This window comes from Poecile atricapillus, chromosome 1, assembly GCF_030490865.1.
Source record: "Poecile atricapillus isolate bPoeAtr1 chromosome 1, bPoeAtr1.hap1, whole genome shotgun sequence".
NCBI lineage: Eukaryota > Metazoa > Chordata > Aves > Passeriformes > Paridae > Poecile > Poecile atricapillus.
The window spans coordinates 143,642,988-143,664,293 of record NC_081249.1 but is presented as its reverse complement, the minus strand read 5'-3'; the positions used below and the strand labels follow the sequence as shown (position 1 = coordinate 143,664,293).

At 46.4% G+C, this 21,306-nt stretch overlaps 1 protein-coding gene across 2 annotated transcripts; it reads right to left on the bottom strand.

The window, feature by feature from the left end:
- Positions 1-9,014: 9,014 nt before the first annotated feature.
- Positions 9,015-20,336, bottom strand: DLL4 (delta like canonical Notch ligand 4). 2 transcript variants are annotated; one of them, XM_058829191.1, is made up of 11 exons: positions 19,939-20,335; positions 19,549-19,812; positions 19,073-19,130; positions 18,170-18,439; positions 17,409-17,469; positions 17,170-17,300; positions 15,623-15,792; positions 14,330-14,549; positions 13,169-13,877; positions 12,311-12,419; positions 9,015-10,872 (listed from the first exon to the last, which is right to left on the bottom strand). In XM_058829191.1, exons 1-11 carry the CDS (start codon positions 19,990-19,992, stop codon positions 10,867-10,869), a joined length of 2,052 nt encoding a protein of 683 aa, XP_058685174.1. In that variant the 5' UTR covers positions 19,993-20,335; the 3' UTR covers positions 9,015-10,866. The 2 variants fall into 2 exon arrangements, with proteins under 2 accessions (XP_058685174.1, XP_058685164.1); XM_058829181.1 differs by lacking the exon at positions 9,015-10,872 and having other exon boundaries at positions 10,900-12,419; positions 19,939-20,336.
- Positions 20,337-21,306: the final 970 nt, after the last annotated feature.

The window sequence follows — 21,306 nt, the reverse complement described above, 5'->3', positions numbered from 1 at the left end:
GCTGCATGTACAGGCTGCTGCTTGGACATCTGGAGCTGTTTCCTGCCCCTCCGAGGGCTCCAGTGCTGCCAAGGAGGTGTGCAGGTGTCCCCTAAAGCAAAATGACAACTGAGAAAAGCAGAAAGCTTTTCTGTGCCTTCAAAGCACCAGCTGGAGGGTGGCTGCTCTGCAGCCTTCTGGTTCAGCTATTTTCAGTCAGTTTTGAGATAGTGGGCTGGGGAGAGATGCAAGTGCTGTCTCCCACACACTGTTAGCCTGTCTTTTGTCACTGAGGAACCCCTCGTGGTGTCACAGCTGCAGCCCACCAATCCAGCTCATGGCCAGGGAGCACACCTGGTCCTGGGGTGGGAATCTGGTATGAGGGGAAACGATGCTGTTTGTTTTCTCCCTGTGCCTGCTCCTCTGCAGTAATGCTCCCCATCTGGAGCTGCAGGCTGAAGCTGAAACATGAGCAGAGACTTTCAGAGAGATGCCCTTCCTGGCTCTGCATGCTGGCACTGAATTAATGTGTGTTACCTGACGTGCTGCATCATGTGCCATGCGGAAATTAGTCACTGGAGGTCAGAGTATAAAACTTCCCTGGTCCCTGTGGGTTTTTTCTCAGAGAGTAGGGTTTGATTTGTCTCTCATAGCTTAGAGAGGGTGTTAACATTGAGTCTCGTTGAAAATGCCCGAGATGCCTTCCCTTGGCTGCTGCAGAACATTCTGATAATTTGTACTGTGATATGGGTTTGGGTGCCACACACCCTCCTCCCGTGGCTGCAGCCTGAGCCTTGAAGGCAGTACTTTGCAATGCTTCAGTTCACTTTCCATGGTCACTTGTGACCTTGCAATTGGAGTTGAAGAGCGGTGCAAAACCTTTTAACTATGCTAAAAAACCCATTTTGGCCAGATATTTGCATAATGTGACCATGCAATGATGCACCTGTATTCCCAATATCAGTAAGGGATCCCTGCAGCCACAAATGTTGCTCACAATGTTTACCCCCTGTTAGCCCCACTGTTCTGCTCCCCAGTAAGCACAGGGACAGAGCTCTGGTGTGCCTTCAGTTCCAAGAGACACACAGTTGTGCTCAGTTCAGGTGCCTTGTGACAGGAAGGTGCAGTCTGCCACCTACCCTGAGCGCTCACAGCCCGCAGCTGCAGGCTCAGGCTGTGCCGGCTCTACAGACCTCTGCTGGCTGCTCAGGGATGCTGTGCTGCTGCCTCCTCAGGGACTGCAGGACTTGTGGAACTGCTGCAAGCACTTGTTCTCCCTGCTGTCTGGTACAGATGAACATACTCAGCTTTCCAGAGATGGAATCTGAGTGTGACACCTTGTACATGGTGAAGGGCTTCTTCCACACCAGCACTGTCTCCACTCTCAGATGCTGCCAGTTTGGACTCACCTGGCATGATCCATTCCTCTCCAGCCTGTTTCCAGCAGTGTGCCCTACAGTTACTCACGGTGGAACAGTCTGTTCTAAATACAATGTACAGAAAGTGCCCTGCTACCGTTGCCTGCTCAGATTTCTCAGAAGAACACTCAAATGGAATGGTTATGAAGCTTTATACTACAAGGGGACCACTCGTAGTGGTACAGCCTTATTGCCAGGTGTTCTAGTAAGAAAACACCTTGTACAAACATGCACATTGTGCTCATTCAGGGTCAGCTAGGGAAATCAGCTTTTGTTTTTTATGTTATGGATCAGTTATTGCTGCTTCCACGTCTTCACTCTGCAGTTTAGAATGCCCAGAGTCTTTCCTGTGTTGCATCTGTGAAACCTCTGAATATTACAAAAGCTGGAGCAAAGGACAGGTCCTTCCTCAAATACTTTACCATTTAAACAGACTGGACAGGCAAAAGGTGAAGGAACAGGGAACAGGCATGTTGCTTTTTGTGGTTTGTTTTAGTTTTTTTTGCTTAATGTAGGTGAGATGTATGGAAATAAAAGTACAAGCTTAAAAGTATCGTACCTCTGGTGTATGTCTGCAAAGGCTATTTATTTTTCTTCATATCTGAAAAGAGGTGACACAGCACAGTAAGTAACTGGCAATATGTATTAGCTGGGTCAGGCTTCGAACTGGGTACTGGAGGGGTAGGGACACCTACTAAGGGCCCTAAGGGCTATGAGTTCCTTGGGTGCTTAAACAAGGGTGCAAAGAGTTGTAGGAGGAAGGTTTTCCTCCCACCTGAGCCAGGGACCTCACCTCAGCTTTAGAGACTGTGGCATTCAAGGAGAGACTAAAAGGGCTCAGCTGCCTCAGGTACCAAAACAAGAACACCACTTTATTATAAGTAATGAGAAAATACCACACGCTAATAAGCCCTAAAGAGAGTGGAGAAAGGCATAACCAGATGTGTCTGGATGCTGGACCAACTTCAGCTATGGAAGTGGAAGCATTTCTGCCACGGGGGAGATGAGGCACTGGGACTAGCTGCTGGAGACCACATTAATCCCTCGTACTCTGATGCCTTCATGTGATTTCCCACAGTGTTTAGGCAGCTCAGTGCCAGGTCTCTGAGTGAAGCCCAGTGACACAGAGGGTCTGTAGAGATGTGCCCCATGGGTCCCTCATATCACCACCTTCTTGTCCAGTGGACTCATGCTCTGCAGGGAACCTTGCTGCCTTCTGCTGGCTTGCAATAAAACCCTGGAAATTATCGGCACCTCGTTTTGCTCTCTCCCACCTTATGGAATGTGTGAGACTCACTTCTTTAGCTTGGGACTGGGCACCCAAGTGGTCAGGGAAAGGAGGGTGACAGTGTGGGGAGAGAGCTGTATTTCACATGGCAGCCAGGAGCACCCTCTGCCACCAGCACAGTGTCCATGATGGTGTTTTTGTCTGAGTCGAAATGAGGGTGCTGGGAAGCTGGTTCAGGCCTGGGAAAAGCAGTTGGCATGGCCATAATCAGGCAGGAAACGGGAAATGGTGTTGTGAGGTAACAAAGAGGAAGCGATGATGGCAGTACAGCACAGCCCAGTTTGGGCTCAAACTCAAGGAGAGCGCTGCTCTGCTGAGGAGAGGCGGCAGCAGCAGCAGCAGTGTCTGCTCTGCACAGCTCTGTAGCACGGCTCAGGGTACCCAGAGGCTGTTTATCCTTGGCAGCTACTTAAACAAGGAGATGAAAGCGGTAAAGGCTTATTTGCACTTCCGCAGCCACGAGGAGACTGAAGGATAAGAACGAGCACGTAAAACATCCTTCAGAGTCACGTTAGCACTAACAATTCCACTTCATATGTCAGGAGAGAGGAACGGCCAGCCACAGAAACAGAGACCTCCTCAAGGACATGTAGGGGTTAAGTGTCTGCATCCCACTCCCTTCAGAGAAGCACTGCCTGCTCCTCAAATTCACACTTAAGGATGCCTCTCCAGCAGCTCAAACCATCTGAAAAGTACTTGTCAGGTTTCAGTTCACACACTGACCCTTCCAAGTGTCATCCTTCACCCTCATTTATTTCAGACGCCTCTCCAGGAGCAAACACTGGAAGGATCTACCTTTCTCCGTGAACCCTAGATAAGTCACACGGTTGGCTTAAACTAGACGCTTCACGCTTGGATGGCTGCAGTGAGGTGAGATGAATCTGCATCTGCTGGAGATGACTGAGAGCAGATTGTGCAGCAGCTGCCAAAAAGGCAAGGAAATTCTTCCTCCTCATGTTTGAAAAATGTGTATCTGATGCAAGGGTTCCTCAACATTACTGTCTCCATGAAAAAGGAGATTTTTGCAATTATAAGCACACAGGTATTTCTACCTCTTCTCAGGATGTAAGGGAACTCTATCTCCAGAAACCTGGACAGGCATTGTGAATTGTATCTAGAGTTTTGAAGAACTTCAAAAACCTCCTCCTAAGCAACTTATGTCAAACATAAATACCATTAACAGTGTGAAAATCAGTGTAATCTTCATTAAGGGAGAGAGTTGGGAGGAAGAAAAGCCTCTGTACTATAAAGAGACATGAGAGGATGGGAAGCTATTGATGAAGAAACTAACACCTGGACCTGGTGGGCTGAATTGAAAGAGAGGATTAGAACAGGGCCATTCGTTTTTTAATTACCATGCTTTTATCTCTTGTGGGTTTTTACCCCCCAGATACATTTTGTTCAGATTGTCTTTTGTTTCTTTGTTGACAATCTTCCAGACAACAAATGAGTTTATGATCAAGAACAAAATGCTTTGGCAATGGTTTGGCATTTTCTGCCAAAGCAGAAAATGTAAGGCAGATATTAAACAGTGTTAATAGAGAAGTAATTTCAAATGTGCAGGGATTCATATCTGCACCAGGAATTTCAGCCCTGCTCACAAACTTGCATGGGAGCCGTGTACCACAGTACAGAGATCATCAGAGTTCTTGCATGGTGCCAGGAATGGCCAGATCCTGTTCTGACTGGTGAAGGCCTCTCCAGCTATAAACCTAACTCTCAACAGATCTGTTTGGATGTTAAATATAACTTAGTTCAATTTCATTTATGAAAACAAACATGGTGCCTCTGTGACCTTCTAGGCAGTTAGTTAAAAATACAATCACCAAAACCACTGTGAAGCCAGCAACAATTCAACAAATAAGCTATAAAGTACAGCTAAAAGATGTCATCATCAAACAGCCTCTCCTCAAACTGCATGTTTTCCTCCATTAAATGTGTATTTGCAAAACATGACTATGAGCAAGGTGCTCCTTTTGAACTTGGGACTCTCCCTGGGGATGACCTGATCTTCATGCTGAGCAGCTGGCAGGGTGGGTTGGCTGCAGGGATAGATGGAGTCTGAGCACTGTCTCCAGCTTGGCTGGCAAGAGGAAAGACAGAATGCTTGCAGAGGAAATGGAGAAGGATTAAGCTCTTCCATGGTGGTTATGTACTACGCTGCTATCTCTGTGAGAGGCAAGTCCATCACTATTCTACGGTCTATGGAAGAGATAAAGTAATGATGGGATCATCTGTGTTACGCAGGTCACACAAGACCCAGGGCTATGTTATCTCCAGGTGTAAACCCCTCTACATGCTCTAGCTGTAGATGTCCCCTCTCATGTGACATGTCAGCCAGAAGTGACCCAGTCAGAGGGGAGGATGGCGAAATGGAGACTTGGGCAGCAGGAGTTGTTTTCCAGCCCGTTCCATGCCCTGCACTTTTAAACTTGACCTACTCTTCCTGTCCAGGGGAGCACTCCAGCAGTGTGGGGAGCTGCACAGAGCCTGTCACCACTGAGTTCCTCAGGGACTTGTGTGGAGTGCTGCTGGAAGGCAGTGAAGACCTCTGGGTGGCAGTGACTGCTGGGTTTGCTTCCTAAGCAGATCGATGTTCTCCTTCTCCTTGCATCTCCCGAGGGCCAAAAAGCTCGTTGGAGGGGACCACTGATGTACCTGAGAATGGAGCACCTCTGGGAAGGTGATGGTCTGTCACCAAGATTTAAAAGGGAGGAAACAAAGGTATGTTCCACATACAATGGTCCTTGGAATCAAATGCTGTGAGTGGAACAATTGCTTTGGCATCTGAAATGATTGCTGTGTACACAATCAATTACCTTATGGACCAGAGAGTTCCATCCTAACCCTGAAGCATGATAGACCACTGTGCTGCAGAAATATGCCCAAGAGCTGCACAGGGGAAGAGGAGCAAGGATGGCAGCGGTAATGTTCAGCAGAGGCAGAAGAAAGAGAAGGGGTAGTTTTATGGTGCTGGCTCACACTGTTTCACAGAGAAGGTCTAAGAGCAAAGTAGGATAGTTTAGAGCAGATACAAGAGTGATCAAGGAGAAATCTCACTGCTTTGGCTGTCACTGGCCATCCTGCCAGCTCTGGGAGCTGAGCTGGCAAAACTTAAAACAAGAGAGCAGGACTTAGGGGAGGAGAGGCACAATGAGGGCAGGGAATCTTGATGGAGAGGGAGTAAAACTGAAGTTGTGAAAATGGTGGCCACTGAATGACATCAATTCTCCACAGCTGGAGTTTGGATTGAGAGCAAAATGTGCTGGGAGTGTCATATTTGCTGCGTAAAACCAATGTGTATTTATGGGTCGGGTATAGAGATAAGGGAATGACAGGCAAACACAGATAGGTAACTGTCACTTAAGCTGCTGCAGTGAAGGTTTGTTAGTGACCTACAGTGCCTTTCTCATTTTAGCACAAATTAGTGAAAGAAAAGACTGAGGAGCAATGAACATACCTGATATGTGTTTTTACAGAGATAGTTTCATCTGTTGGGCTAGGTGGCTGCAATTGCACAGTAACTAGTTTACTCTTCCTCAGCAGCTCTTTCAAGGCTGAAAGCTGTTGCTGGTCAAGTCTTGTGCATGTCCTGTACTGACCCTAATTTCTACAAGCACCCCTCACCTACAGTAGCTAAAGTAAACTCTGTGCCCTGTGCTGCATCCTGCTGCATGTTGTCTCAGCACCAGTGGGTGCTATAGCTACGGGTATATCCCAGCATCTGCCTCCCTTCATCGGAGTCGTCAAAGACGAAAGTGATGTAGGGCTGCAACCAAACTGAAACAACTCAGGCAAAGCACTGCCCCAGGCAGTACCCCTCTCACTCATTCCAGCTCCAAAATCACTTAGACTGAAGGGCTCTACGTGGCTGTGGAATCGTTTTTAACAGGTGCTAATACAAGGAAACCTGAAAGAATTTCTCAGAAGCAGAGTCCATTCTTAAAATTGTTGTTTTGTCAGATGGTTTTCAAGTGAATTCGTGCAGTCTTTTAAAACTGAATGCCAAGTTTACCTGCAGTCCTTGAGCTAAATCCATAATCTTATCATAGTTATTGCAAATTATGCTGAAAGCAATAAACTGTACAGTTTGGTCTAAGAAGTCTATACACTTGTTAAGAGATTGTTAAGAGAAAAGGCACTGCTTAGCACGGTATTTTGGTCCTGACGTGGTCTGTGGTCCTCAGGAGGAATCTCTGAAACTGAGGTTGAGGAGTCTTTACAGCCGAAGGATCTCAGCTCCTCCTAGTGAATTCACAGCCCGTGGCTCAGAGATGTACTCACCTGGGGGGAGCCAGGCTGCTGAGCAGAGCACAGCGGCCCTCACTGAGGAAGGATTTGGCCAAAGATATAGGTTAAAACCTTAGGTTTTGTTATGTGTTCAGCTAATTTGCTTGTAGTTTCTTTGGCAAGGACTTGGGGATGTGCACACGTGCACAGATTCACATATGCTTTCCATCTCCCCCTGTGTGGAAGCAGGCACCGCTCCTGTTTTTCCTGTGTAGGATCTGTGATCTATTCCGGTAGCTGCATCGTGCAGTGCTGCCTCCAGTAAATATTCACAGATTTCCTTGTAAGATGATGCTTTTTTCTTTTTTCCTCTCTCCTGTGTGGATACACAAAGGCATGTGTTGTACCTGCTTTACCCCATGGGATCTACATAATCAGGTCCACAGGTTTTAATGGATTTCAACCCCCTTCTGTCTATGGGTACAGTTTCCTGTCATGTTTGGAGCAGGAAGAGCCGAGTCTTTTTTGGTCTTAGCATTCCTGCTTGCCTAGGCATTGGGAAGAGTTCTCTGTCTATTTTCCTGTTTGATTTTTGTGTGTGTTTTGTTTTAAGCAGGACAGAGTGCATGTGTGTATGTAATCCATGTGCTCAATTAAGAGAGGCATCTGTTGGGTTTATTTCACATTGCCGAGGAAGGACTGCAAGCAGGGAGCATCTGCTCAGCTTTTTGTCAATGGCTTGTTTTTCATAATTTGCTCTACAGGGTGAATGTTTGGGGAGGGGGAGGTGGCTTTTTATATCCGAGTTTCATCTTAAATTTATTTTTTATGGTAGCTGGGGAAATTGGCTGGGATTTGAAAGTTAATTTTGCTGTGAAAAGGTCTAAAGAGGGAGAAACAAAACCATCCCAAGTAAACAGTACTTATGTAACCTTATTAATACACTCAGAAGGACCCTTATGAAACATTATTTGCAGTATTTTAATGACAACGTAAAAAGAATTTGTTATGGTGTTTTTTAAATGTCGCAGGGGGGGTTTAATTTTTCATTTTTTGAAAAAAAATTAGCAAATTTTGCTTAGATTTTATTTTGGGGAAAGATAGGAAAGGCATCCAATATTCAGATGATTTTTTGGCACTTTCTCAACAACAACAAAAACCTCTGATTTTAAAATAGAGCAGCAGTAGTTTCCTGTTCTTATAGTTTAGCTTTTGTGCATTCAGATGTTGGCTGTATTGCACCTAGCTGGTTTAGTGAGAGACTTAATTGCCTGTAAATGTATGTGCTTCAAAGGCTACTAAACCTGCTGGGAGTGTTTATACAAGGGCGCTTTTTACACTTTTTTTTGTGGAAATGTCTTCCAAGAGGGCTGTGGAGGATAATGACTTTGTGATGCCCCGGGAGGACACAGCTGCTGAGGCAGTGCAGGGAACTCAGGAGGAGAAAGCCTGAAACTCCCCCTAATCCCACAAGTGAAAGACAGATCTTACCCCTTGCAATCAAACAAACAAGGATACAATCTTACATGTGTAGATGGACATGCTGTGCCACAGTAACCTGTGGACAAGATTTGGATCTTATTAAAAGTGTTTAAAGAAATAGGATTAAAAGAGATAGCAACAGTGTTTTGCTCTGTAAGTGAACCCCAAGACAAGGCATTTATGAAGCCACTTTGAAATGGTATTAAATCTGCATCTTTGGTGTCATGAGTTGTCAGGGGAGAGGAAGAGTGAAGCATTAATAAAAATAACTTTCCTGACAGTTCAGTCCCACACCATAGCAAGTATATATATATACATATACATATATACACACACATATATACACACATATATATGTATGTGTATATATAATTTAAATATTATCACAATATAAATATGTATAACATTTCAAAATGTCAGGTGAATACCACTCAGCTGAACAACTTTGTTGACATGTGCTAACATTGTAACTTTTTTTATAAAAAGCAGCTGACATCAGTTGGTGAGCAAAATGTAAATGCAGGACTGTGGGGACCAGGCAGGTGAGGCTACTTCTGGGGGGCTTTGCTAACCTGGGCTGTGTAAAAGGACAAACCACAACAAACTTTGTAGTAGCAGGAAAGTATTTTCATTGCTTGAAAAAAAAAATAAAATTCAAACTTTGTCATCACATTAAAAACATTACATGAGAAGTAATAAACATATTTACACTTCTGTTTTGATTATAAATATACATTATATACAAAATAATGTTATAAAACGTAGAAAGTTCAGTGCTTCTGATTTTTTTTTTAAATTACTGAAATACTAGGCTTCAAAATAAACTACAAACAGACAAACTAAAACCCATATTATTGATTTCTGAAGGTCATCTTCAAAATGGTCCTACGTGGTCGGAGCAGAAGGTCAGTAGTGGACAATATGAAGGGGTCTTGTCTGCACAGTTCAAGGGAGTAGATGGGCTAGTCCAACAACAGGCTTTACAAGGGCAGGAATATCGCTGTCAGAGAGATAGCACAGTCTGGGTTTCTTCTAAGAGATCTTGTTTCTCCCTCCTCATTCTGCCCCATGCCCTGGTCTCATTCATGAGTGTCACGGCACTTTCCACTGGGGTGTCTGGTATTATTGCTGTAAATATGTATAGAAGAAAGGAGCTCCTGCCCGCCTCTGGTTTCCAGGGACAGACACAGCACATTTTCCATGTAGCAGTAGGTTGGTAAGAAAGAAACAGGATGAGCCTAAAGCCTTCTAACTCTAACCTCCACCTATCTTGGCAGAGGGCATCTCAGTGGGTGCTTCACCACTGGGCATTTAGAATCGGAATGAAGAACAGGAGCTGGAGTTTTGCAACCAGATGGAGAAATGGGGGGGTAAGTGGGTTTTGTCACACTGCTGCTGCTTCTTCAGAAAGTAACAGCTGCAATTTTGGGACTATTTGCAGTAAAAGGTGGCACCTAATTCAGAAACACGACATAAACCCCCGAATTTGTGTCAAAATAGGGCAGGGGGAAGAGAATGAGGAAGGAGAAGAAAAGAAGTAATGTCTATTCACAATCACTGGTAGTGCAAAGGGCATGAAAACAGCTGAGACAGCTCAGCACATAAAGGTTCTAGGAGCTGATTGATTTTAAACGCATTCGTAAGGCTTTATATAGAGCTGGGATCACACCCCCTCCCTATCAATGGGGATGAGGCAGTACACATTCCTTAGCACAACTTCCACAAAAATCATGTTCCACATTGTGGCTTGAGACAATCAGTTCTCCAAAGCATCACCAAATGAGATGACATGTAAATTCAGTTTTCTTCTTTCCTCCTCCTCTCACCCCTTACAGTCTCCAGTACATGCAGCAGGAGAGGGGAGATGCAAATGGATGTGTAGCAGGAAGTATCAGCCACCTCTGCCCAGTACTGTTCAGGTAACTGCAAAAAGAGCAGTCAAGTTTCTGTTTGGGCTTGTTAGATTCTCTTGACACATTATAGGCACTTTTAAACCCAGAAAAAATTGAGACCTCATTTATACTGTATCCATTATCTGCATAGCAATGTGTCTTGCTTCGCACCTTCCATGGCAACATCTGTGACAGTTATGTGCCTCCTTATCTACCAGCACCTCCCATAACCAGAGTTCTGGAAAGCCAGGGGTCTGTCCATGAGGAACTGGCCTCAGCATCTTTTAAAACACCAACATTTTTAACCTCTCTCTTCCCTCTGCCTCCCCTTTTCATTAGCAAATAAGATTTCTGGTATCAAACATCAAACAAGGGCAGTAAGAATAAAAAGGTGTATTGCATCTTTCAGTAAATTCACAGTCTGTCCAGTTCACTCAGTTCCATCCTCCGCCTGAGAGCAGCAAGTTGCATGTAATTAAAAACAGTCCAATCCAGTTCTGAATTGTAAACAATGCAGCAGGAACGTCCATCTACTGGCATCACCAAATCTGAGGTGCAAATGGGCCGATCTTCAATCTTATACCTGTCAGGATATAAAATAACACCAGGAATGAGAAGGAATCACGGCATACAGAGTAGTACAGAACTAACCAACTATAATTCAGCTATGTCTAACCAAAGCAATTTAAGCCAAACATTACTGCAGTTTAACTCTCAGTGTTCAATGTTTTCAGCTGGGCCCAGGGGCAAAGAATCACCAGCAAAAAAAAATAGTCATCTGTGTGATGAGTGGCCTCTCTACCTGGCCTGAGAGGGAGAATGCTTACAAACCTGGGTGCTTGACATTAGGGAACTGTAAAAAGTACATAGTATAGTTAAATAGTTTGTGTTTAGAAGCATTAAGCCTGAATGATGTAGTGAGAGATTCTAGGGGTTGTCATTCTGAAAACAGAAACATTTCTGGAGATGCCTGATGTAAATCTGGGAGCCTAACTTTGGTCAGCAGGATCTCTGAAGATACAGTATTTAGGTCACTTAATGGGAATGAAGAGTCTAGCTGTCATTTGTATCTTTGAATCCTTTCACTTAGTCTTAAACTTTTAATATTGTTGGTTGACTTGTGTTCCAGCTTGCTTTCAAGGGGAAATCTGATATCCACCTTGGAAAGGGAGACTGAATCCTGCAGGTCTGACTTCACAGTTCACTGCCATATGGCACAGCAAGCTTCTCTTTCCTACAGGGTGAAAGTAGTCCTAAAGATGGCTACACTGAAGAAGACAGGTATTGGTTACTGTCAAATTGCCTTTAACTTCCACTGAGACTTTTTCCAAAAGGCTGGTAATTCTTCAGGAACTGGCTGGTTCCTCAGTACCTGCTTTTGAAGTCTTTAAAGTTCAGTGTTAGGCCTTTCCTTTTTTTGTGTCTCCAACTTTTCAATATAATGTTAAAATCGAGATGTTTTTATCAGTAGCAGCTTTAACTTCTGTTAGAGAATGCTTAGCTGGACCTTAAACACTAGGAGGTTGAAATTACCTTATAAGACTTCCTAAATGCCCGTTATGCCTATCCACTAACACATTCCGCTACCTTCCATCTTCAGCTAGAAATCTATAGCTTTGCCTGTTTCCACAGAACAAGGATCATCCATTGTAGTCACAGGAAAAAACATGGCTTTACATCAATGGGGCTAAGAACGATTATTATTTCCATTTTTTCTGACCACCTATTTAAGAGGAAATAATCCTACAATGTGCTGAATTTTTATGGGCTGATGTTCTGTGTTTGCATCTATCACCGACTTATCTATGCCCAAAACCTTTGGTTTAATAAAATCAGAGCGGCCAATTTTTTTTATTTACAGTGGGGACTGTATGTTCTGTGTGGGCCACAGAAGAGGAGAGGAAAATGCTGGGAAGCATCACAATCCCTGGAAATAAAGGAACCTTCTAGAAACAATACTAAAGGATAATTTACCCTTTCACTTTGTGAATTTATGCCTGTCCACCTCTGTACTTACTTACCTCTGTGGCTATGATGCACTCATTCCTTTCTTCTGTTATCACGAAGACGGACTGGTACATTGAATCCCTCGGAGAGCATATCGCTGATATTCTGCATTCTGGCTTTTCACTAAGGCAGAGCAGAGAAAAAAGAACATTAGCTGACTACTAACAAGCCTGACTCTCAAAACCTACCATGAATATGGAGCGGTGGAACGAGATAGCCATGAAGGTGTGGAAGGGAGATACATGGCATCAAGTTTCACATGTTCTGTGTCTGTTGGGATATTGTGCTAGAGAAGTGGAAGTAAGGAACAGCGAGAGTCTTCCTATGCTCCTACCACGTCCAGCCTCACAGCACATTCCTCAGAGCCCTTGGTAACAACCACATGCAGATCCCAGACAAGACCTTCAGTACATGAATCAGAAGACTGATAAGCCACTGAATACCCTTTTCTCCTTTTGAAAAAGAGTAGTTGTTTTCACTTCATCATTCGTCTCAGTAAGCAGGTCATCTTGCCTTCTTACAAAGTGAAATACTTATTTTTAATCACTGTATGCCTTAACTGTTGTTCCTCCAAGATCTACTGAGGAAGGACAGATACTTCTTACTTTCACCACTGGCCTAGCTACTCCAGGTTCCTTCACAGTGTCCATACTAACAGCACCCTGCACAAACATTCAAATTAATTGACTTAGCTAAAGATACCACTTGGTTGTCACACACATACTCCAGTATGAAGATTCCTGGCTTCGATCTGGTTTGTTTTGTATATTATCTGCTTGAGGTTTGTTTTTCTCTCTTATACTCACCTGCTTCTAGACTGATAGGAAGATGAGTGGCTTTAGGAAAGACTATAATAGAAACTGCATTCTCACCTGTGTAGTCGGAGGGGAGACTTCTCTCCTAAACACTTTTCACTTTTGTAATATTTATCTTCTGGTGTCCCTCTACTCGTCAGGTCTTTTACCAGATTGTAGTCCAGTTTGTGGTTCTTGGGTTTGTAGTTTGATTTCTCCAGCCCACAGTCCACTTCAAGGTCTTTATTTTTATTGGTGTTTTTCAACTGGGAAGCTGGAATGAGATTGTCCTTCTGGAAGTCAGACAGGTTGTTCATTGTCTCCAGCTCCTGCTCTGGGTGCATCCTCATCTGCCTGATGACCATTGCTATCATGCAGAACAGTATGAGCAAAGCCACCAGCCCCACCCCCATGGATATAGCAATCCAGGGGACTGGTTTAGGAGGAAGTGTGACAGGCACTGAATAAACTGGCAATTCACAGCGGTTGCCCATGAAGCCAGAAGGACAGTAGCAAACAAAGTTGGCACTATAAAGTCCACTGTAGCATGTGCCTCCATTCTCACACGGCCCAGAAGCACATTCATCTCTGGTTTTGATGTCACAGTTCCTGCCACTGTAGCCTGGCATGCACGTGCAGGTGTAATCGTTGATTAGATCATGACAAGTTCCCCCATTGGAACATGGGTTTCTGGCACAATCATTGATGTTTATCTCACATTTCTGACCAGAGAAACCAGCCCGACAGCGGCACACACGAATCTGCCCAAGGTAAAAGCAACTACCATCTGAGGGAAAAAAAGTAAAATAAAAATTAGTTTGCAATGCACTTCACTCAGAGATCTAGATCTTTCCCTGGTCAGCATGTCATACTACCTCAAGAAGAGAGACGTTATTTTGCAAAACAGCCGCACATCTAAAAGTTCATTCGAATTTACGTAATTGTATCACCACGCCTTAAAATTATGCCCCTTCTAAATATGTAATAGAGTTAATTTAATTTAATTCTGACATCTTCCCCATCATATGATAAACCTCATGCATTGTTTTGTTGCATAGAAAATGCTAGTCAAAGTCCCGCCCCAGCAAGAGACTAAAATTAGGGTGGATGTGAAATGCAGCGGGGGAGAGGGACTAATGTTCTAGAGGAAGTGTAGAGGTCAGATTGGATTTCTATCACTTCTGCACTGAAAAGCACAAATGAGTCAGGGTCATGAGATTTTTTGATAAAAAGTCTCACCATTTGCACACGGGTTGCTCGTGCACCTGTCTACTTTTTTTTCACAGTTTGACCCTGTGAAGCCGAAAGGGCAAACGCAAGCATAGCTGGCCCCTTGTTCCTTTTCCAAGCACGTGCCACCGTTGAAGCAAGGAGAATCTATACACGTCAGAGCGCTGTGCTCACAGTGAGTGCCATAGTAGCCAGGGGGGCACAGGCAGTGATAACCGTTCTCCATATCCTGCAAAACACAGCATTAAGCCACTGTTATTTAATGGAAACCAATGGTAGCTCCCCGCACTCTTAGTTCTGGTCAGCAGCAAGCGCTTCTCAGTCCCTTCTCATCCACAGCCTGATGTGGCAGAAGCAACATCATCAGAGTAAACACCTGCAGGTCAGACTGTGGGGGACAGAGTTGTGCATCAGCCGTACTCAGCGTACAGGAGTAATCGTGCAGCTACCCACGCAGAGCAGATGCAGTTGTGGGGAGCATGCAGGCAGCTAGACAAAAACAATGCCAACACCACTACTGTCTAATGGAATCCAGAGGTCTTCCCAGAGCAGGGTGATATGTGTTGACCTCACAGCTGTGATCAGGCCATTTATCCTCAGTGTGAGAACCCTATTTTATTTCACAAGGGTTTAAGTTGCTTTGGCTTGGATAAGTCCCACTACTTAAATCATAACAAACTGTATATCCAAGGCCTTGGCAGAAGGGAGGTAGGGTCTTGTGCTTTAATCTAAAAATTGCATTTGCTTAAATCTAAACATGCATCAGATCCCATTTGATATCTATAATCAATCAGCCTTTACCAATCCATCATTGGTAAGAATCAATCATTAGGCTGAAACACTAAACTACAAGAATCTAACAGTGTGGAATTCTGTTATACAGAAAGTTTCAGCTGATCGCCCCCATATTGTTTGACGCTATCTTCTCATAGCGGAAAGCAAAATTTTATTTTATTTGCTATTAAAATAAAGACTTAGTGCCTTTCTGTATGAATGGTGGTTTGAGAAGCTTATTTTTAACAGATCTGCTCCCTCATCAGCCCTGGATCTTGCCAAGTTCTCATAATGGCTGCCACAGAAACCCAAGGATCAGTTGACTAGTTCTAATCTAGATGATACATCTCCTCCTGTAACAGACTTCCTCCCCTGACACCTCTCGGAAAGGGTTCAGTACGATAGTTGTGAGCGTCAGTAATGAACCTGTGTCCTATCGAATTCCCATTATGTTGTTACAGAACCATCTCTGAAAAGGTACACCGGGGCTTGCTTCACACAAAGGCTTTACATTTAAAATGCCCCTACCGTGCAGCTACCGCCGTTCCTACAGGGATTGCTGTCACACTCGCTGATCTCGTGTTCGCAGTCGACGCCGGTGAAGCCGGGTTTGCACGCACACGTGTAGCTGCCCTGGCCGGTGTTCATGCAAGTTGCTCCATTTTTGCATGGCCTGTGGTGAGTGCAGTAGTTCAGATCTGCAAAGACACCGGGAGTTATGAGAATACGTCTTTGACAGCTGGGAAAAGAGATACGTACGAAAAGGCTGTAGCCAAGAAAAAAGACAGAATTTCTAATGAAGCACTTCATTTTGCTATCAATGGGAATACTGGAGATTGTTATCCAGGTTATCATCAGTCATAATCAGATTACCATCTACCATGTGAGCTCTGAATTTTGAGAGAGCTGGCAAAAATATAACTTTCTTAGTGTTTTGGTATATTCTCCCTTTTTTGTGGACATAAATCTGTTACCTGCAATGGGATTTATGTACCAAATTGGAAAATGTACTTCATAAGCGCGTATTCTCCAAAACACGCACCACAGCACTATGGCCACTTCATGTACAGCATGCTACACACTAAAAGAGCGAGCCCTGTCTTTAAAAAGTGTGCTCTGAGGCACATTCTGGAAAGGCGGGGAGGAAAAATAAAAGATGTTTTGGCTTTGAGATTTAAATAAACACTAGAAATCTTTTATTGTTTGTTTGCTCTCTTTTTATGGATGTTAGTAGATCAAACTGTCAAACGCTCTGGCAAGCTTGACAGCTTTATTATTTTTTTCCTTTAAATTTTAGACAGAGATTAAGCATAAGATAAGTTCATAGGACATAAGAAAAGCTTTATTATCTCTATAAATACTATGGCGTAATTTGAATGCAACTGGTTAATAGATAACTATAAGCAGAAAAAAAAAAATCTGCAACTTTACTTTTCCTGCTTAATTCAGGCTTCACAATCTTAATCCTATAACTGTCCTGGAAACACTTAGCCTGCTTTGAGCACTTCATGATCTCAGTGCCAGCAGTGCATATATGGCCTTGAGGACATGACTGCTCAGCTGGCTACGGTTCAGTGATTCAGTGGGTTGAATAGGTGGAAGTGGTCTGGTGTACCTTAAAATGGAACCTGTACTTTTCATTCTTGCTTACATGATTTTTCTCTCATGCTCCAGACTTATCACATGAGTTAACTTCCTTGTATGCAAAATAAAGAAGGTCCAAATGATGGTGTTTACTGCTGCTCGAAACTCTTTAATAAATTGTTATATTTGTAGAAGGAAAAAGTTAAATTTCGTTTGAGCAGGCAGAAAACTTGTCTGTTCAACCAGATTGTTAGGTCTTTCTCCAAGAGAAACTTCTTTTGCAAGAGAAAAACTGCAGCTACCAAAAAAGGTTCCTTGTTTTCAAACAAAATTTCTACAAGAACTGGTACGTAAGGCTGCAGTGCTACAAACTCATGCCTGTGAAGATGTACCTTGGGGAAATTTAACTCCAGCTCCAGTGGGTCAGATTCCTTAATGCAGTAGTAAGGAGTACCCAATCTAGAGCTGTACGTGCAAGCTTCAGAACTAACCTTGATCACAGAAGAGGCCACCCCATCCTTCATCACATATGCACTGCCACTGTGTTTTACAAGTCCCGTGGCGGCAGCCTATATGGGGGATGCATTCATCACAGTAGCGGCCTTGCCAACCAGGACGGCAGCTAAAAGAAAAGTCCAATTAAAACATTAATGACATGGAGAAGAGTTTAAGTTTCTGTTACAAGGTGACATTTTAACTGATGTTCAGACTGCAATTGCCATCTACTCACATGCACTCTCCAGGCTTGTTGCAATATCCATTCTGTTCGGTACATCCGGCCAGACAGATGGCTGTGAAGAGAACATAAAAAAAGCATAAATGTTTAGGTAAATACACATGGCGCTACAGAAGACACTTTTAAAGGATAAAAAGCTTTAAAAAAACACTTAAAAAAAAGATTTTTACACTTTCAAACTTCGTTTTAAAACTTCTTGGTACAGGGAGTTCTGGAGCAGGAGGAAGTGAGTAGGGAGCGCCAACACTTGTCAAGTTGTCCTTTAGTTTTTCTGTTTATGCAACAAACATGAACTCTTGCAACTCTTGCTAGAAAAGCAGCAAGAGAAAGTGGCTTTGGCTTGTCCTGAAGGGCTGAAAAAACCCAATGGTACCCTGAGCTCAAAGTAAAGGTTCCCACTACTATACTGCAACACCTGTCTCATGTCCTCTGGCTTCAGGAATGGTTGGCTGGTGGCAGACTTTGTGTGAGCAAGCTGCTACCCTTTTACCTTGCAGCAGCTACTGCTATTCAGGGCTATCAGCCAAGGTCCCTTTCCTGCCAGCTCGCTCTTCGCTGCTAAGGCTCGAAGAGGTGCAGCACGGCGTTAGGGTGGTTGCAGCCAAAGGGGACAAAGTCCTCGGCGCACAGCTTTTCCTCTCCAGACAGGGAGTGGAGAGGTCGGCATGAAAACACGGCCCGGCCCACGGGAGGCCTCCGTGAGCTTTGGAGCCGCGGCCGCGTGTGCCCCCCGCCCCGCTGCCCGCGGCACTCACGGTCGGTGCAGTACTCGCCGGCCCAGCCGGGCAGGCAGGCCAGGCTCCCGTCCGCCGCGCACACGTAGTGCCCGAAGCGGTCGTCGCGGCGCTTGCAGAGGCGGGAGCAGCTCTCGCCGTAGTAGTTCTCGCTGCAGACCACGCGGTAGGAGTAGCGCAGCTGGGTCTGCGGGCCCTGATGCACGTCCTGCGACCAGTCCTCGCCCACCGACAGCGACCGCTGGATCGACACCTGGCTGATGAGCCACTCCTCCGGCGGCGGCCGGGAGCCTGCGGGACAGCGGGCGAGGGTCAGCGGCTCGGAGCCCGCAAATCCCAGCGGGACACCCCGCTCGCACAAATGTATACACACACGTACACACACACACACGCATACACACATGTACATATACACGGGCACGCGTGTGGATATCGATGCATGCAAGGGTACAAAAAGGTGGCCACCAGGGTGTGCGAACCCGGGCCAAAAGGACTCAGCCGAGGGGCCTGTGAAAGGAGGGCTGCTGTGAAATATCCTTTTCCTCTCCTCTCAGAAAAACATCCCAAAGCCATTATTCCTTTCCAAAGGGCGGAATTCGAGCAAGGTGTAAAATACAGGAAAAGGCGGACGGGGCTTGCTGGCAAGCTCCCGGCTTTCTCACCGCAGCCCGCCTCGCTTTCCCACGCCAAAAATAAACCGGAGGAAACGCAATTGTGTTGGAGATTAGGCCGGGGCAGAATCAAAGCGGCCCCTGATGGATATCGTTGGGGGACCGGCTCCTGATGGCGGGATAAAGCCGGCCCCGGAGTTATGGTATAAACAGCTGAGCCGGGGGGGCCCCGGGGCCGGGGGAGGCGCGGGACGGGCCTGAGGGAGCTCCCGCCGCGCGGGCGCCCCCTGGCGGCGGCGCGCGCTTTATTCACCTTCCGGCAGGTAATTGTCGGGCGCGTGCCAGGCCTGGATGATCAGGGAGAAGGTTCCCTGCGGGAGAGAAAACAGCGTCAGCCCCGCACCCCGCCGCGCCCCGCCGCACCGAGCCGCGCCCCGCCGCACAGCCACCCAGCCACCGGCCCTGCCCTGCCCTGCCCTGCCCCGCGTTTGCTACACGCTTCCCTCCCTCCTACAGACCAGAGATACACATCTCCACTTCCAAGCCCCCCAGCCCCTTGCTTTATTTCTCTTAATAACACTGGTTATCCCAAGTGCTTCTAATCTGGATGAGCCTTTTCACTGCGCGCTTTTTTTTTTTTTTTTTTTTTTTTTTTAGAGGAAGTTATGGAAATAAGTCTAAAGGCAAAAGTAGTTTGTTTACATTACAGGTTATCAGCCCGCCGCGGTTAGCCTGCTCTTGCCACCCTCCTGCCCCACCATCGCAATCGGGTTTAAAGTAGAATCTCACCGGCCACGTGAAGTTAAAGGGCAGCTTAATGGGGCTGTCAAATATCTCTGTATCCTTGATGCTGAAGGAGTTTATTCCCAGAACCGGGGTGATGATGCTGCCGAAAGTGCAGGAGCCCGGGGAAACCACTGCCTGAAAATGCTTCAAACAAACGCGAAAGAAGGTCCTGCAGTGGGGGGAGCAGGGCTTCCCGCTGGCCAGAGACCCGTGGCTATTCACGAATTCGTGTAGCTCCAGCTGGAAGACGCCGGAGCCGGACACCCTCTGCACAAAGGGGAGACACACAAAATAGCCAAATCAGACCTTACCCGGCTTTGCCATGCAAACTTGCTTCCATCACCCACTTTACATTTCGCGAACCCTTTTTTTTTTTTTTTCGTGTGCGATTACCTGCTGCAAAATCGTTAACAGAAACGTCAAGCCAAAGATGCGCAAGGCTGTCATCCTTGTGTTATTCGAGCTTCCAGTTCTTAGTGGGTTTAGTTTTCCTTCTGTATTCCTCAAATGGACCAAGCAAGCACTTCTTCGGTCGAGGGAGAAAAGAGAGGCGTCACGGCGATTCTCCTGGAGAACCTGCTCTTCCAAATATTCCCCGAGCACCAGCAGAAATCGGAAGGTAAAATCCAGGTGTCGATCCGTCCTCTTCTGGGAATTAATCCTGCAGCCAGCCGCCGACCTCTGATCGCTGTCGTCGCCTTTATAAACTCCAAAGCCGGGTGGGTTTGGTGAGAGACGCGGAGGGGAGTGCTTAGTGTGGAACCGCTCCTCCTTTAACCGGTGCTAACAGCGCTCAGTAAATGGAAAACTTGCTTCGCTTCGAGCTGTTTATATAGTTGCCTCGCATCCTCACAAGCTCATTATGTAAACTGTCAGTCAGACTCACGGGCGATCCCTCCCCTTTTCCATCTTTCCTTTCTGGAAAAAAGAACCAAATGTTGCGGAGAGCCCTCATATCCCGAATTAATACCCTGCTGCCGCCGCCGCCGCCGCCGCTGCCGCGCTGCCCGCCGAGGAGCCGAGCTGATTACGAACGAGCCGAGCATCTGTTGAGATATTTACGGCGCTCACACTGGGAGAGAGAGTTCCCTCGAAAATCAGACGCCTCTCCACAGGGCAGCTTTCTACGGCGGCCGAACAATGGAGGATGAAATATTTCAAAAATACGCTTATTAGCTAGTTAGCTAGTTAGTTAGTTAGTTAGTTTCCCGTTGCCCTCCACCCCACCACTCCCCGCGTGTCCCCCCTCCCCGGCCGTGTCCCGGGCGGCGGGACGGGGCGGCGCGGTGCCCTGCAGCCCGGCGGGCAGCTGCTGCCCTGCCCGGCGGGGGCTGGCCACGGCTAGAAACCAAAAGTAAAACGGTGTTTGCCCGGCAGGCGGGCACCCGGGGCGCAGCGCCCAGCTCTGGGGCGCCCGTGCCTCAGGCCCGGCCCCATTGCTGGCCCCGGCTAAGGGAGCCCACCGAGGAAGGGGTGCGCGATGGCAGGGGAGGCGGGCACGGCGGGGAGCGACGGGCGCTCGGCCGCCCTTCCGAGTTCGGCGGCGAACGAGCGCTCCTGCGAGGTGGCCGGGGTCGACAGGTCGACAGCAGGGACGGAGCTGGGTTTTCCCGAGCCTGCCCCGGCTCCCAGAAACATGGGCAAGGGGAAAACTCGGGCGCCTGCAGGCAAGCGGGGCGGGAGCGGGGCCGCGGGCCGTGTCTGGCCGCGGCCGGGTTGCGGTCTGGCGTGTGCCATAAAGCCCTTGGCCTGATTGCAGCG

Coding starts and splice junctions, on each gene's coding strand:
- DLL4 (XM_058829181.1), bottom strand. CDS start 19,992: ATGACAGCCTTGCGCATCTTTGGCTTGACGTTTCTGTTAACGATTTTG. Junction 15,793..17,169: donor TGGCCTCTTCTGTGATCAAG/GTTAGTTCTGAA, acceptor GTGTCTTTGCAG/ATCTGAACTACTGCACTCAC. Junction 13,878..14,329: donor GAGCAACCCGTGTGCAAATG/GTGAGACTTTTT, acceptor TTTTTCCCTCAG/ATGGTAGTTGCTTTTACCTT.